We start from the raw sequence: 12,555 nt of genomic DNA on the forward strand, positions 1-12,555 counted from the left end.
TCTGCCTCCCCCTCTCACCCTCTCTATAGTTTATTTTCCCCACTCTCTCTAACATTCCCTGATTTTGTCTTCTAAACAAGACGTGCGCTCTTGTTGCTTCTCCCTTTTGAACTCTTCCTCTAGATTGATGGATGGGTGGATGATGGGTATTTAGAGACATGCATCAGAGGCCGTGTGGAATTCCAGATCGACCCGTGTCTTGACCCGATAATGTCCGAGCGTTCGTGAGATGAGTTCCTGGGGACTGTCTCTCTGACCGAGTTTGAGGTGAGAGTCGCCTTGTCTTCTAACTCTTGTTCAATCTCCTACGGTTACCTTGTTGATAATAGCTGAGATCTGTTTTTTCTATGTTTTTTTGTGTTTGTCTGGTCTTCTTGTTTGTGGGTTGTGTTGGATGCCAAAAGTGGGGACATCGAGTGACTGTGAAGGAACGCGGAGGGGTTCTGAAAATTACTGAAGTGTGAAGTGTTCTCTGCTTTTTCTATGTCAAAATGAGAGATTTCCCTTCTTGTTTTGGTGAAAATGGAGTACAAGTGGCCGATTCTTCATCTTCAAGCGCCGCCAGAAATGCGCAAAATTTGGTCACTCGGGTTTACCAGTGCCGATTACGCGGTCGCTCTTGTTTAATCACCATTACCTGGAGTAAGCACATGATGGGTCAAGGCCTGAGTGTTGGGATTGACGATTCCTCGAATCAGTGCTTGTGTAAGGTGGACATAAAGCCTTGGTTGTTCTCTAAGAGAAAAGGGTCCAAGAGTTTAGAAGCTTATTCTAGTAAAATCGACATATATTGGGACCTTTCCTCGGCGAAATTTGGATCTGGGCCCGAACCACTGGAGGGGTTCTATGTGGGTGTCGTTGTCGATCGGCAAATGATCTTGCTTTTGGGGGATTTGAGGAAAGAAGCTCTCAAGAAGACTAATGCTGTTCCGGTGCCTTCGAATGCTTATTTTCTTGCGAAGAGAGAGCATGTTTTCGGTAAGAAGATGTTTGTCACGAAGGCGCAGTTCTGTGATAATGGTCAAACTCATGACTTGTTAATCGAATGCGACACAAGTGGTGTAAATGATCCGTGTCTCCTCATTCGCGTAGATAGTAAGACCGTGATGCAGGTGAAGCGACTGCGGTGGAAGTTTCGGGGGAACCATACCATTTTGGTTGATGGTTTGGCAGTGGAAGTTTTCTGGGATGTTCATAATTGGCTGTTTAATCCGTCTAGTGGAAACGCCGTTTTCATGTTCAAGACATGCCTATCAGCGGAGAAGTTGTGGAATAGCCAGCCCTTCTCCGAGCCGAATGCATTGCAGTGGTCCTTCTCGCAAAGATTTTTAGACGCAAAGTCCCAAGGCCTTGGCTTCTCGCTGATTTTGCACGCGTGGAAGAATGAGTAGATAGGTTGAGGAATTCCTCGCGGAATACTGACAAAAGGAGCTTCTGAAGAGTTGTTTTTACCCCCACTCTTATCAATTATGTGATTGAATTACACCTTTAATTTTTATTGAAATGGGTCCATTTGTTCTCTCTTGTTTCCCTTGTTTTTTTCTTTTTACCTGTCTCTTTTCTTCTGTTGCAATTTTTCCCTTTTGTGTGAGTACTCAAAAGTTAGTCAAGCAATTTAAATAGATTAGAGGAAGCTTACTTGTTTGGAGTTGTCTGTATATTCCTCAAGTACTTTGGAAACTTTTGTATAATCTATGAAGCGTTAAGTTATCTTGCAGTTACCATTCTCTTTCCTTGATTGTGTGCTCCTGGCGTACAACAACATCAGTGAGTAAGTGCTACCTCAACAAAGTCAATATACACATTAGCTTCTAAGCAAACGTAGATCTTACTTCCTCCTTTTTTGATTTGTGAAAGTTGTAAACCTTCGGGCTGTCCTGGCAATCCTAGTGATTTTGCAGCAACAGTGCCTGAGCGTGCATGGAGAATTTACATAAGCATGCCTATGGAATTGCAGAGTCTGTGCATTGTGTTAGATATTCCTGACACATTAAGACTAGTTGCGTAGTAGGACATGGAAACGTCATGTCGTAGGGAAAAGGCTTCGTTTGGTTGTATAAAGCAGATTATCCTATTTCCATAGAAGTGTCTCTCCTGCTCTTTTCGCCTTACTGAAGCACAATTTAGCATTTGTAATTCTCTTCTTTCTTCCCCTGAAACCCATCAACGTGATAGTCCTCCAACTTTGTCAAGTAGAAGGCACTCAGTTAAGTTTCCAGAAGCAGAACTCTGATACCAGAATGGTGACTCACTTAGTAATTGCTCCATCTGTGTTAATACTGATATTGGCTTACTGAGCTGTATAATTTGCGGAATCTCTGTAAGTTTATCCTATTAAATGCCATGCTATTTTTTATTTTATATCTCCTACATTTGTTTGGAAAACTTCGACATAGCCATGAGGTGAGGGCATTCGTCGCAGGGAGCTCCAAAAGTCAATTGGCAAAATGCAGCTTCAGTAAACGGTATGTGCAGTTTATAGTTGACTCGGTTTGCTGAACATGCTAGTGCTTGAATAGCCATTACTACTGAGGAGATGGGATTATGTTTCTGCCTCAATAAAGGTTTTCTGATTGGTCAATTTTCTGTGTAAATTGTGCAACTAGCTTTTGACTGTAGAAATGCATAGTTGTGCACGAAATTCTTGACCTTGTTCATGTGCTTTGTGAATATTGAGAATGGAATGCTGTCTGTGTCATGTTCCACCGTGTTGTCTGTTCAATTGATAGCTACCTGATGAAATTCTTCTTTGCACTGGATCTTCATGGGCCGGTGTAATCTTAGCCGTCAGATGAGTCAGTCCCACTTGGGAGGCACCTGATCCGATGACTTAGATTCATCGCATCCGCATGGACCCATGTCCACCCAAAGGAGATTCATTTAGTAAGGGACGGGTACTTTTTGAATATTCTGTCAGTTTTGTTTATTAAGTACCATGATGAGTCGTCATAATTTTCCAGCTGAAGTCTTTCTCTTGATGGAAATCCTTTTGTTCTTTCTTCGTGTCCTCTTTCTCCAATTATTTGTCAAATCTAATCTTTTGCATTTTTCCCCTCCTTACTAACGTTTATTGGACATCTGAAAGTTTGAATCCTTCTCTGCATTCATTCTGGTATTGTGGCGCGTGCATACTGTGAGTGCTTGTGCTGGGTCAGAACTGTAACCCTACTCATATTTTTACATGTCCTTTTGTTATGAGCTGAACGTCATCTGTCTATTTGTTGAACTCTCTTTCAACGGGGATTCTTGAGACAGTTGAGTCTGAATGATATGCCATATTTGGCCGGGGGAAAGTAAGGCCAGTTGTTGTTATTGTTGTTGTTGATGACATGATGTCATCCGTAAGCCATATTCTGCTTGTCTTATTTGGTGCATAATGATTCTCGGATCTATCTTGCTTGCACTGCAATAATTTGTTTGTTGCAGACCGAAAAACACGTCGTGTATTGTGTGCTTCAGGTGGATGTACTTAATCTATCTATGAACAAATCCTCATCTCCCCACCTCTAGTTTAACAATGAACACTGTCGTATCGGGCCTGGCCGGTTCGACCAAGTTTTAGGTTGCTTACTATGATTTATATGACTGTTAACTGCATTCCTCGGTGAACTTTCTGAGGTTCCAGATGCAGAATCAAAATGAGAAAGTAAAGGAGATCTTCTGTTTTGCTTAGTGAAATCAATGTGGTTTCTAAGATTGTTGGAACCTCAGAACATCATCCTGTTGAAGCTGATCCACTGAGATTTTTCTATTTTGTAATATTGAGATCATGAACATCTCAAAGCCTGCATTGGCATCTGGTCAAAAGGAGCATAAGAAGGGGGGGAAATTGAGAGTGAATCTGAGTAGACAGAACCTAGATCCAGGTTTTAAGCACAAGCTTGATTAAGGATGAAGATACAACCCACAGAAATAGAGGGTGCAAGACATTAGATGGGGTTGGACCTTTTTTGAGTTTGCTTATTTTGTGTGTAGGACCAAACCTCAAATTAAGTAATACAAAGGGATAATGCTAATGAGTGTTTATTGGATTATACTTAGGGTGCGATTATTTTGCAGAAAATAAGCGTTTTGGAAAACATTTTCGAAAAAGTGATTGCTTTTCTCTCTTTCAAAAGTGAGGAATGAAAAAAAAAATTCATCGTTTACAAAAATATTTAGACATTAATTGTTGTCGATAATGAAAATATTTTTAATTATTTATTTATTTTAATCGATGGAAGCAATCATATTTTGAAAATGTTTTCCAAATAATTCGTTTTTCACGAAACAAACGGAGCCTTAGTAAGAATGCATTCAATTTTAAATATATTGATTGTGGAAGTGTCGTAATTTTAATATATTTATGTGGGTGTCGGGGACACTTTTTAAATAAGACCGGTCTTATTATAAAAGGTTTCGATTAATGAGTGCTTTCTAAGTAATTATCAAGCAACTTAAATAAGTTTGTGATTTTCGGGTTACTATAACCGATTTGTCTTAGTCATATCAAATTAATATGTCACAGATCAAAATACTGCCTATCGATTATTTTTAACAAGCGCTCTGCAGCATTTTCTAACAAGCTCCTCGTAAATTAAGACCCTCGTTTTCGAAAATGTTTTTACAAACTTCCATCAGATACATTACCATCACTCGTTCAACGGTGAATGTGTAACGGGTTTTTCTGCGCCGATCGGGGACCACGTGATAATCCTGTGCATCTCCTTTGTTTTTATTTATCGAAAAAGACAAATTTACGCGACATGGTAAAATAGAAAAAAAGAAAGAACAAAAAAAAAGGGCAAACGCCTTTTTCTAATGTGAGGTCAACATAGGGTTCTCGAGATGAGGGAAAGAAGAACAAACACAACGGAATGAAAGCTGCGGCTCTTTGGTTGTGTGCCCACATTCCGAAATCCGGGCACCGACAAAAAAACAAATTCCCCTCATTAATGAGGCGATAATCCCAAACGAAATTGAAATGTACAATTATAAAAAAGAATAAATCCCTTTTTTGATCCCGATGCTTCCCTAATTAATGACCCGAAAAAACCTATTATTTTTTGGGAAAAAACCACCAAAAACCCCAAACTTTCCCACCTGTGACACATTTACCCCGAACTTTTTTTTGTGACACCAAAACCAATTTTGTTATTTGTGCACATTTCCTTGCGATATACATTGTCCATGGGCATTTTCGTCTTTTAGCTTTTTCTTTTTCTTTTTACTTTTTTTTCTTTCCGTGAGGGCCCTCGCCGATCCGGCGAGGGGCCCTCGCCGCGCCGGCGAGGGCCGCCCTCGCCGATCCCGCGAGGCCGCCCTCGCCGGCTGTCGGCGAGGCTCGCCCTCGCTCGCCCAGCGAGGCGAGCCCCGCCCGACGCCGGCGAGGCTCGCCCGCCCGGGCGAGCGAGGGCGAGGCTCGCCGGCGTCGGCGAGCCTCGCCCTCGCTCGCCCGGGCGAGGGAGGGTGAGGAGGGCGAGGCTCGCCGGCGTCGGGCGAGCCTCGCCCTGGCTCGGGCGAGGAGGGCGAGGCTCGCCTCGCCCGGGCGAGCGAGGGCGAGGCTCGCCCGACGCCGCGAGGCTCGCCCTCCTCGCCCAAGCCTCGCGGCCCTCGCCCTCCTCGCCCGGCGAGGGGCGAGGCTCGCCGGCGTCGGGCGAGCCTCGCCTCGCTGGGCGAGCGAGGGCGAGCCTCGCCGACGCCGGCGAGGGCGGCCCTCGCCGGACTCGGCGAGGGCGGCCCTGCTCACGCCGGCGAGGGCCCCCTCGCCGGATCCGGCGAGGGCCCGCACGGAAAGAAAAAAAGTAAAAAGAAAAGAAAAAAGCTAAAAAGACGAAAATGCCCATGGACAATGTATATCGGGGTAAATGTGTCACAAATAACAAAGTTTGGGGTTTTTGGTGTCACAAAAAAAAGTTCGGGGTAAATGTGTCACAGGTAGAAAAGTTTGGGGTTTTTGGTGGTTTTTTCCCTTATTTTTTTGTATTACGCGTGTAATTTACGGGATTAATACTACGAAAAATCCAAAATTCATAGACCTGTGATAAATTTACCCTAAATTAATTTTTTTACCACCAAAAATTTCAAATTTATACACCTGTGACCAAAAACCCCAACTCAGTAATTTGACGGTAAAATTTAACGAAAACTAACGGAGGGTACATTCGTCACAGGTGTACCAGTTTAGGGTTTTTCGTGATTAAAAAATTAATTTATGATAAATTTGTCATATGTATATTAATTTAGGGTTTTTCAAGGTATTATCCCTAGTTTATATGTGAAATTTATAATTTGATCTTGGATCTCACATGCATCACTTGAGGGGTGATAAGCCAAACATATATAAAGATTATTCCTATTTCCAAGACTCAAATAACTTGAGAAACACCCTTCCTATATCCAGTCATCTATTGAATGCCGTACCTCATTAGTTTAAATAGCGAATGTCTCACCAATCTCTCTCTCTCTTTCACTTACTTTTGACCCGAACATTTTTTAAACGATTTGCCTTTTGCCCAAACTTTGCCGACGTTTTGAAAAGGGTTAATATTATTAAAATCTCAAACTAGTACTCTCGTGTATGTTTATCCTAAACTAGTTTCGGTAGTCCATCACACATTTACTCCATATTAATTTTCGTCTTGCGAAAAACCATTAACCTTTTCCCCCCGACTCAAAACTACCTTCTATTGGTAGTTTGGGGTATGAGGTGGAGAGAATATTTGAATTTAGAGTACACATTTGAGATTTTTCATGAGATGAAATTTAGATTAGGGTAATGAGGTACCGACTTGCGGTTTTTACGAGAGGAAATTTAGTTTAAAATAGATTTACCATGGGTACTAGTTTGGAACTATTAATAGCACTAAGCTTGTTAAAAAAAAGGGATAACGACACAAATGGTTCATGAACTTTGGCTCAATGTGTAATATGATACATGAACTTTTAATTTGTTTAATATGGTCTCTGAACTATAGCTCAATGTGCAATGTTTTAATTTGTTAAATATAGTCCCTAGACTTTTGATACATATTCAACTTAGTCCTTGAACTATGGGAAAATAAACAATATTAAACATTTTTATATAGGCAATGACTAAATTAAACATATACTAAAATTTTAGGAACTAAATAAAACAAATCGAATGTTCAAGGATCACATTGCACGGTGAACAGCAGTTCATCGATCATATTGAATAAATTAAAAATTCACGGACCAAATTGCACATTAAGCCAAAATTTATAAATCATTCGTGTCATTTTTTCTTTAAAAAAATTGCATACACTTATGTCGATGAGAAAAATATTTAACCCCAAATTGATGATTTTCATTTAATGCCGCTATTTCTCGCGGGTACCGAAATGTCATTTAATGAGTCCAAAGAATGACCCCAAAAGCATGTGCGACCAAAAAACGAACGCGTGATGTCGCGATCACGTTCGGAATCCACACGACACGTGTCGCACGGTTAGAGCCTCGTGAGCTGCGATTGAGCTGATCGTGGCCGTCGGATTTGGTCCGCGTGTCATGCGCTCGCCCGACCAAATGGGGCGGGGCTTAGCTAGCTAACAGCTGCAGTGGCAGTCCTGATATTCCTCGCGCATTCCCAGGCAAATGTAATTTGTCAGGTTTGAATTTCATAATTCCGAGCTAATTAAATCGATTTAAATATTTCGACGCAAATTTTTTTTTTGATTTAAATATAATTCTGGGGGCTCTTTAGCTCGAGATTCGAGCAAATTTGGAATTTGATCTAATTGCGCATTGTCTTGTGATTTTTAAGCCGTGATTAGCGTTTAAATATATATTATCATACTACTATGCAAGAAATAGTTTGACCTCATAACTTAAATTACTTCTTCGATCCAAAAAATTAAAACTAAAATTACTTTGAAATCAAGTTTTGATGAAAACTTAAAATTGATTTTAGATGAATCCGTGCGCTATTTTCGTCATTTTATCACTTGAAAGCGAAAAAATAAGAAAAAGTGGTTAGTCAATTGTCTAACAGATAGAATAAGAAAAGGTAATTGTACCTTTTTAACGAGAAAACTATTTATCTGCATTTGAAAATTCTTAACGGTCACCGCTGGCTCAATCTGATGTAAATAACGCGCATCTGGTCCATGTTCACTGTGGAAGTCATATCTGCTCTTTCCTTGTGAGTAGTCAACATGGTGATTCTATTAAGGATTGAAAATAGTGGCAGTTTTTTTTTTATATATAATCCATCGAATGAAATTTATTTTCATAATAGAAAATTCGGGTTTTTCCATACTAAACGAAAACACAAAAATGTTATTTTTAGTTTGGATTTCAATTACAATTCCCCTCCATTTCATTAAGGCTATACATTTCTCAAGTGCTTTCATTTGCAAAGGGAAAATCAGAACAAGAAAGTTGAATAATTTTTACCAATCAAAAGTTTTAATAAATAAATAAATATACAAAGAAGCGAGTTTTACATTATTAATTAGCGAAATGATTGAAACCCATATGATTGCCAAATCCACTTTGCTGTAAAATCATAAAAGAAATCGCGTTGTCGGCCTTGAGTGTTCTCCCATCCATCTTGGCCAGGCCCGACACGAACATAAATGAGGGTGGAGGAGTCGAATAAGACTTTGATGTCTTTTTTGGTAAAAATTTATTTTGCCAACCAGTTACATCAAGCATAATATCGAAAAATAAAATATGAAAAATCAAAAACACACAAAAACTTTTATCCTTTGGATAATTTTGGTACAAATTATTAGGGGTGATCGGTTCTTAATCCAATCCGATCCAACCCACGAATTGGGAACAGGATCGGGAGGACTGGTTCCCAGTTTTTAGGACTGGGGACCGAACTAATGTCCAGTTCGATTCTAGTGGGACCAATCACTTATTGGTAAATGTGAGAGAGAATTGAGGAAATTAGATTAGGCTTTCTATTTTTTTTCAAAAATTTTAAAAAATAAATAAATAAATATATAATTTAGAAAAATATATATTTATCGGTTTGGTCCAGTTCCCGCCCTACAACCGGGAACCGGATTGCCCGAAAACCAGTTTCTCTTTTAGGAACCAGAAATCGGATCGATATTCCCAAGAACCAAACCAAATTGGTCAGTTCGGTCAGGTTTCAGTTCGGGCGGTCCACGTTGCTCACCCCTACAAATTATCAATTATTTCAATGAAGGGCTTATGCTTATATCGATTGGTCGATTTTGGCACGAACTTTTGAGCCTCTTATAAAATACGTGTGTAGAATGTGGCAACTCTTTGCTTGATTAGAGGAAATTTCCACCAACAGCACCTCTAGTTAGTGGATTACCTATGAACATCACCAACTTGCAAACTCAAGTAAAATTGAAGGTGATTGATATTCATATTCATAACTCACTTATCAAAAGAACGATAGGAGGACGACATGGCCCCTACTATACTACTAATGGAGATATTTGGCTTCCATCGGCTTTGTTGTCTATAAAATCGTCCCTGATCAGACAATTCGTCTATGTGCATAGCATTGATTATGAAAAATATTGTCATTTTGATCAGACTCTGCAATGGCATCAACCGGAAGCAATAGCAATCGTGGCTGAATAAATTTTTCTTTTTGGATAATTTAAAAGGATAGTTCGTGTGATAATCATATTCATACCTGTCTATACTCGAATTACCATATTTACACATTCTCTTCCGTGCCACCTTTAAGATCTCAAATTCGCGCGCCTTTCGATAGTTCACTCCGTATGATGTAGAACATGCGATTATCCCGTCCGATGCCGACGTCTTATTATTCCGAGGCATGAGATCCAGGGAAGGAAAAAAAAAACCCGACCGGTTAATTAGGTAGCTTATCCCCCTACTTGTCTTTTGAAATTGCTTTGTTCTAAAGCTCGTATATTGTCGCAAACTTTTACTTGAATGAGTATAAGATATAATGTTTGCTGACCAAAAAAAAAAAAGAAAGCTTTGATGGCGCCATCTGAGCTGGCGCATCAAAAGCAAAGATTGGAGGGCATTTCGCCTTTCGCTGCTGCTGGTGCAGGTGGCGTACAGCTGCACATGCCTCCGCCAAATTACCCAAATACCCCTCCCTCCAGCCCTTTATTACCACCCCCAACCTACTTCCCCGCATGGCCAACTCAGATGAGTATCATTTCCCCGACCCCAGAATCAGTCGAACCCGGATCCATCGCCGTAATTCGGGGCTACTCGGTGGACCGTTGGCGACGGTCCGATCTGCTGAATCTGGATTCAAGTAAGTTTTAAGTAGAAAGAGATATAATTAACTTTTATCAAGTACACCCAACTCGTGTGAGTACGTACGAGTTACCCGACACAAAACTTCTTAAGCTGTTCAAAATTCGGGAGTGTCGGAGTTTAGAACGACGGCATTTGATCGGTGTTTTTCTCACTTATAAAAGTACCGTGAGAAATTTTTTTGTTTGGGAAGGTAGAAAATACCAATAAATTTTTTATTAATGATTTCATATGGGTGATAGACGATTGTCATGTTCTAATAAAGCACTAAAGTTAAATGGTTTTTAGACTTTTGCAAAACGTTTCAATTGGATTTTTAGGCTGCGCATGACAACCATTCTGTGCCTTGGAACAGATTCTGGTGAGAAATGATTCTTTTTTATTCTGTGCCCGGAAACTGATTCTGAACATTTGAAGGCGTTTGGTAATGGCCTAAAATTTCTATTCCTGAAATAGTAAAAGAGCAGAAATGCGTTTGATAACGGCATAAAATTTCTTTTTATTAATAATATTTTAATAATATTTTAAATATTTTAATATTTCTTTCTTTTCTTTTTTTCTTCTCCTCCTTCTTGGCCATGGCCGGTAAAATATTTTTTATTTAATAATACTTTTATTGAAATATTTTTTTCTTTTTTTTTCACCATAGCCTGGTCGCTGGCCATAGCCGGTAAAATATTTTTTTCATAAATATTTTTTTATTAATAATATTTCAATAAAAAATATTTTTATTGAAATTATTATTTTTTATTTTTTTGCCATGGCCTGGTCGCTGGCCATGGCTGGTAAAATATTTTTTTATTAATAATATTTTAATATGAAAATATTTTTTTTATTTTTTTCGCCATGGCCTGGTTGCTGGCCATGGCCGGTAATTTTTTTTTATTAATAATATTTTTTTTATTTTTTTCGCCATGGCCTGGTTGCTGGCCATGGCCGGTAATTTTTTTTTATTAATAATATTTTTTTTTATTTTTTTCGCCATGGCCTGGTTGCTGGCCATGGCCGGTAATTTTTTTTTATTAATAATATTTTTTTTTATTTTTTTCGCCATGGCCTAGTTGCTGGCCATGGCCGGTAATTTTTTTTTATTAATAATATTTTTTATTTTTTTTGCCATGGCCTGGTTGCTGGCCATGGCCCGTAAAATTTTTTTATTAATAATATTTTTTTTATTAAAATATTTTAATCTCACCAGATATGGCGAGGGTGGCCCTCGCGCCGGACATTAGAAGCTATATTAAAAATCAACAAAAAGAAGAAGAAAAAAAAACTGATTCTCATTTTTGTTCCCAGAATTAAGAAGCTACTTTTTTTTTATTTTTGATTCTGCTCCAAAACTGATTCTGGGCACAAATTTGCAAAATTTGTGCCCAGAATCAAAAAATTAAACAAACGGATTTCTATTCTCAAACTGATTTTGGGAATAAAAGAACAGAATCAAACACTATTTGGCAAATTGCCATGCGCAGCCTTAATTTTTTTTTCTTTGGAGTCCTTGTATTATACTTATTTTCCAAAGAAATAAACAAAAAGGAAACGTGGCCATTATATTTTCCACCAAGTTGCTATGCAGGAGGAGTCACGAGTGGTACCTTAAAAAGTATAAATTATATATATTTTTAAAAAATATTTTTGGGAGGCGTGGAGGGAAAAACCCAAGGCAAGGCTCGGATGGGGGTTGGGAAATTGTGAAGTCAGCACAAGTGGCAGTTCACATTCGCAATAGGTTTATGCCGAGAAACGACGCGAAAAAAAGAGATACTCCGAAGAATCGAATTAGACAAAATAAAAAGTCGGAGATTTGATTTTAATACTTTGCAAAAAGTTCAATAATGAATAGTGTCTCTATTACTTAAAATATGATATGTATCGGCTATAGAGTCTATGTGAGGCAATCAGTGAATTATAATTATAATATTTTAAATTTTTAGGATTAGTACCACGAAATTTGAGATTTTTCATGACATTAACCTAACCATTTGAATTTTCTCGATTATAATGAACTCAATTTCTTCGAGCCGCATTTTTCTCTTCATTTTTCCCACGGCGGTCCTAATCAGCAATTTACCCCCGCGAGGGACGGCGACCGCTCGCCCCAAACTAACCCCCGGACCGACCGTTCGTTCGGCCCCCAACGGTCACTTCTGCTTTGAAATCCGAAACGGGCACACAACACCAAGGCGGCGGTCACCGACCTCGGCCGGAGGACAGAACCGTAATTCCGCACCCAGAACGAGGCGATCCCCCCCTCCCCGTCATTCCTCCGTCCGCGCGAGGGCAGTACCGTCATATCGCCCCCTCCCTCCTCCGTCCATCGCGAAG

General features: G+C 39.5%; 1 protein-coding gene across 1 annotated transcript; it reads left to right on the forward strand.

Annotated features, from left to right (window-relative positions):
* On the forward strand, positions 1-1,717 carry LOC115666820 (uncharacterized). The gene is made up of 3 exons (XM_056310216.1): positions 1-211; positions 246-267; positions 405-1,717. The coding sequence occupies exon 3, from the start codon at positions 492-494 to the stop codon at positions 1,389-1,391; it is 900 nt and encodes a 299-aa protein (XP_056166191.1). The 5' UTR covers positions 1-211; positions 246-267; positions 405-491; the 3' UTR covers positions 1,392-1,717.
* Positions 1,718-12,555: the final 10,838 nt, after the last annotated feature.

The sequence above is a fragment of the Syzygium oleosum genome, unplaced genomic scaffold (assembly GCF_021117445.2).
Source record: "Syzygium oleosum isolate NSW1041296 unplaced genomic scaffold, Sole_v2.1 Sole_v2.03, whole genome shotgun sequence".
NCBI lineage: Eukaryota > Viridiplantae > Streptophyta > Magnoliopsida > Myrtales > Myrtaceae > Syzygium > Syzygium oleosum.

What these genes read in the sequence shown, in the direction of transcription:
- LOC115666820 (XM_056310216.1), top strand. Translation starts at nt 492, where the DNA reads ATGAGAGATTTCCCTTCTTGTTTTGGTGAAAATGGAGTACAAGTGGCC.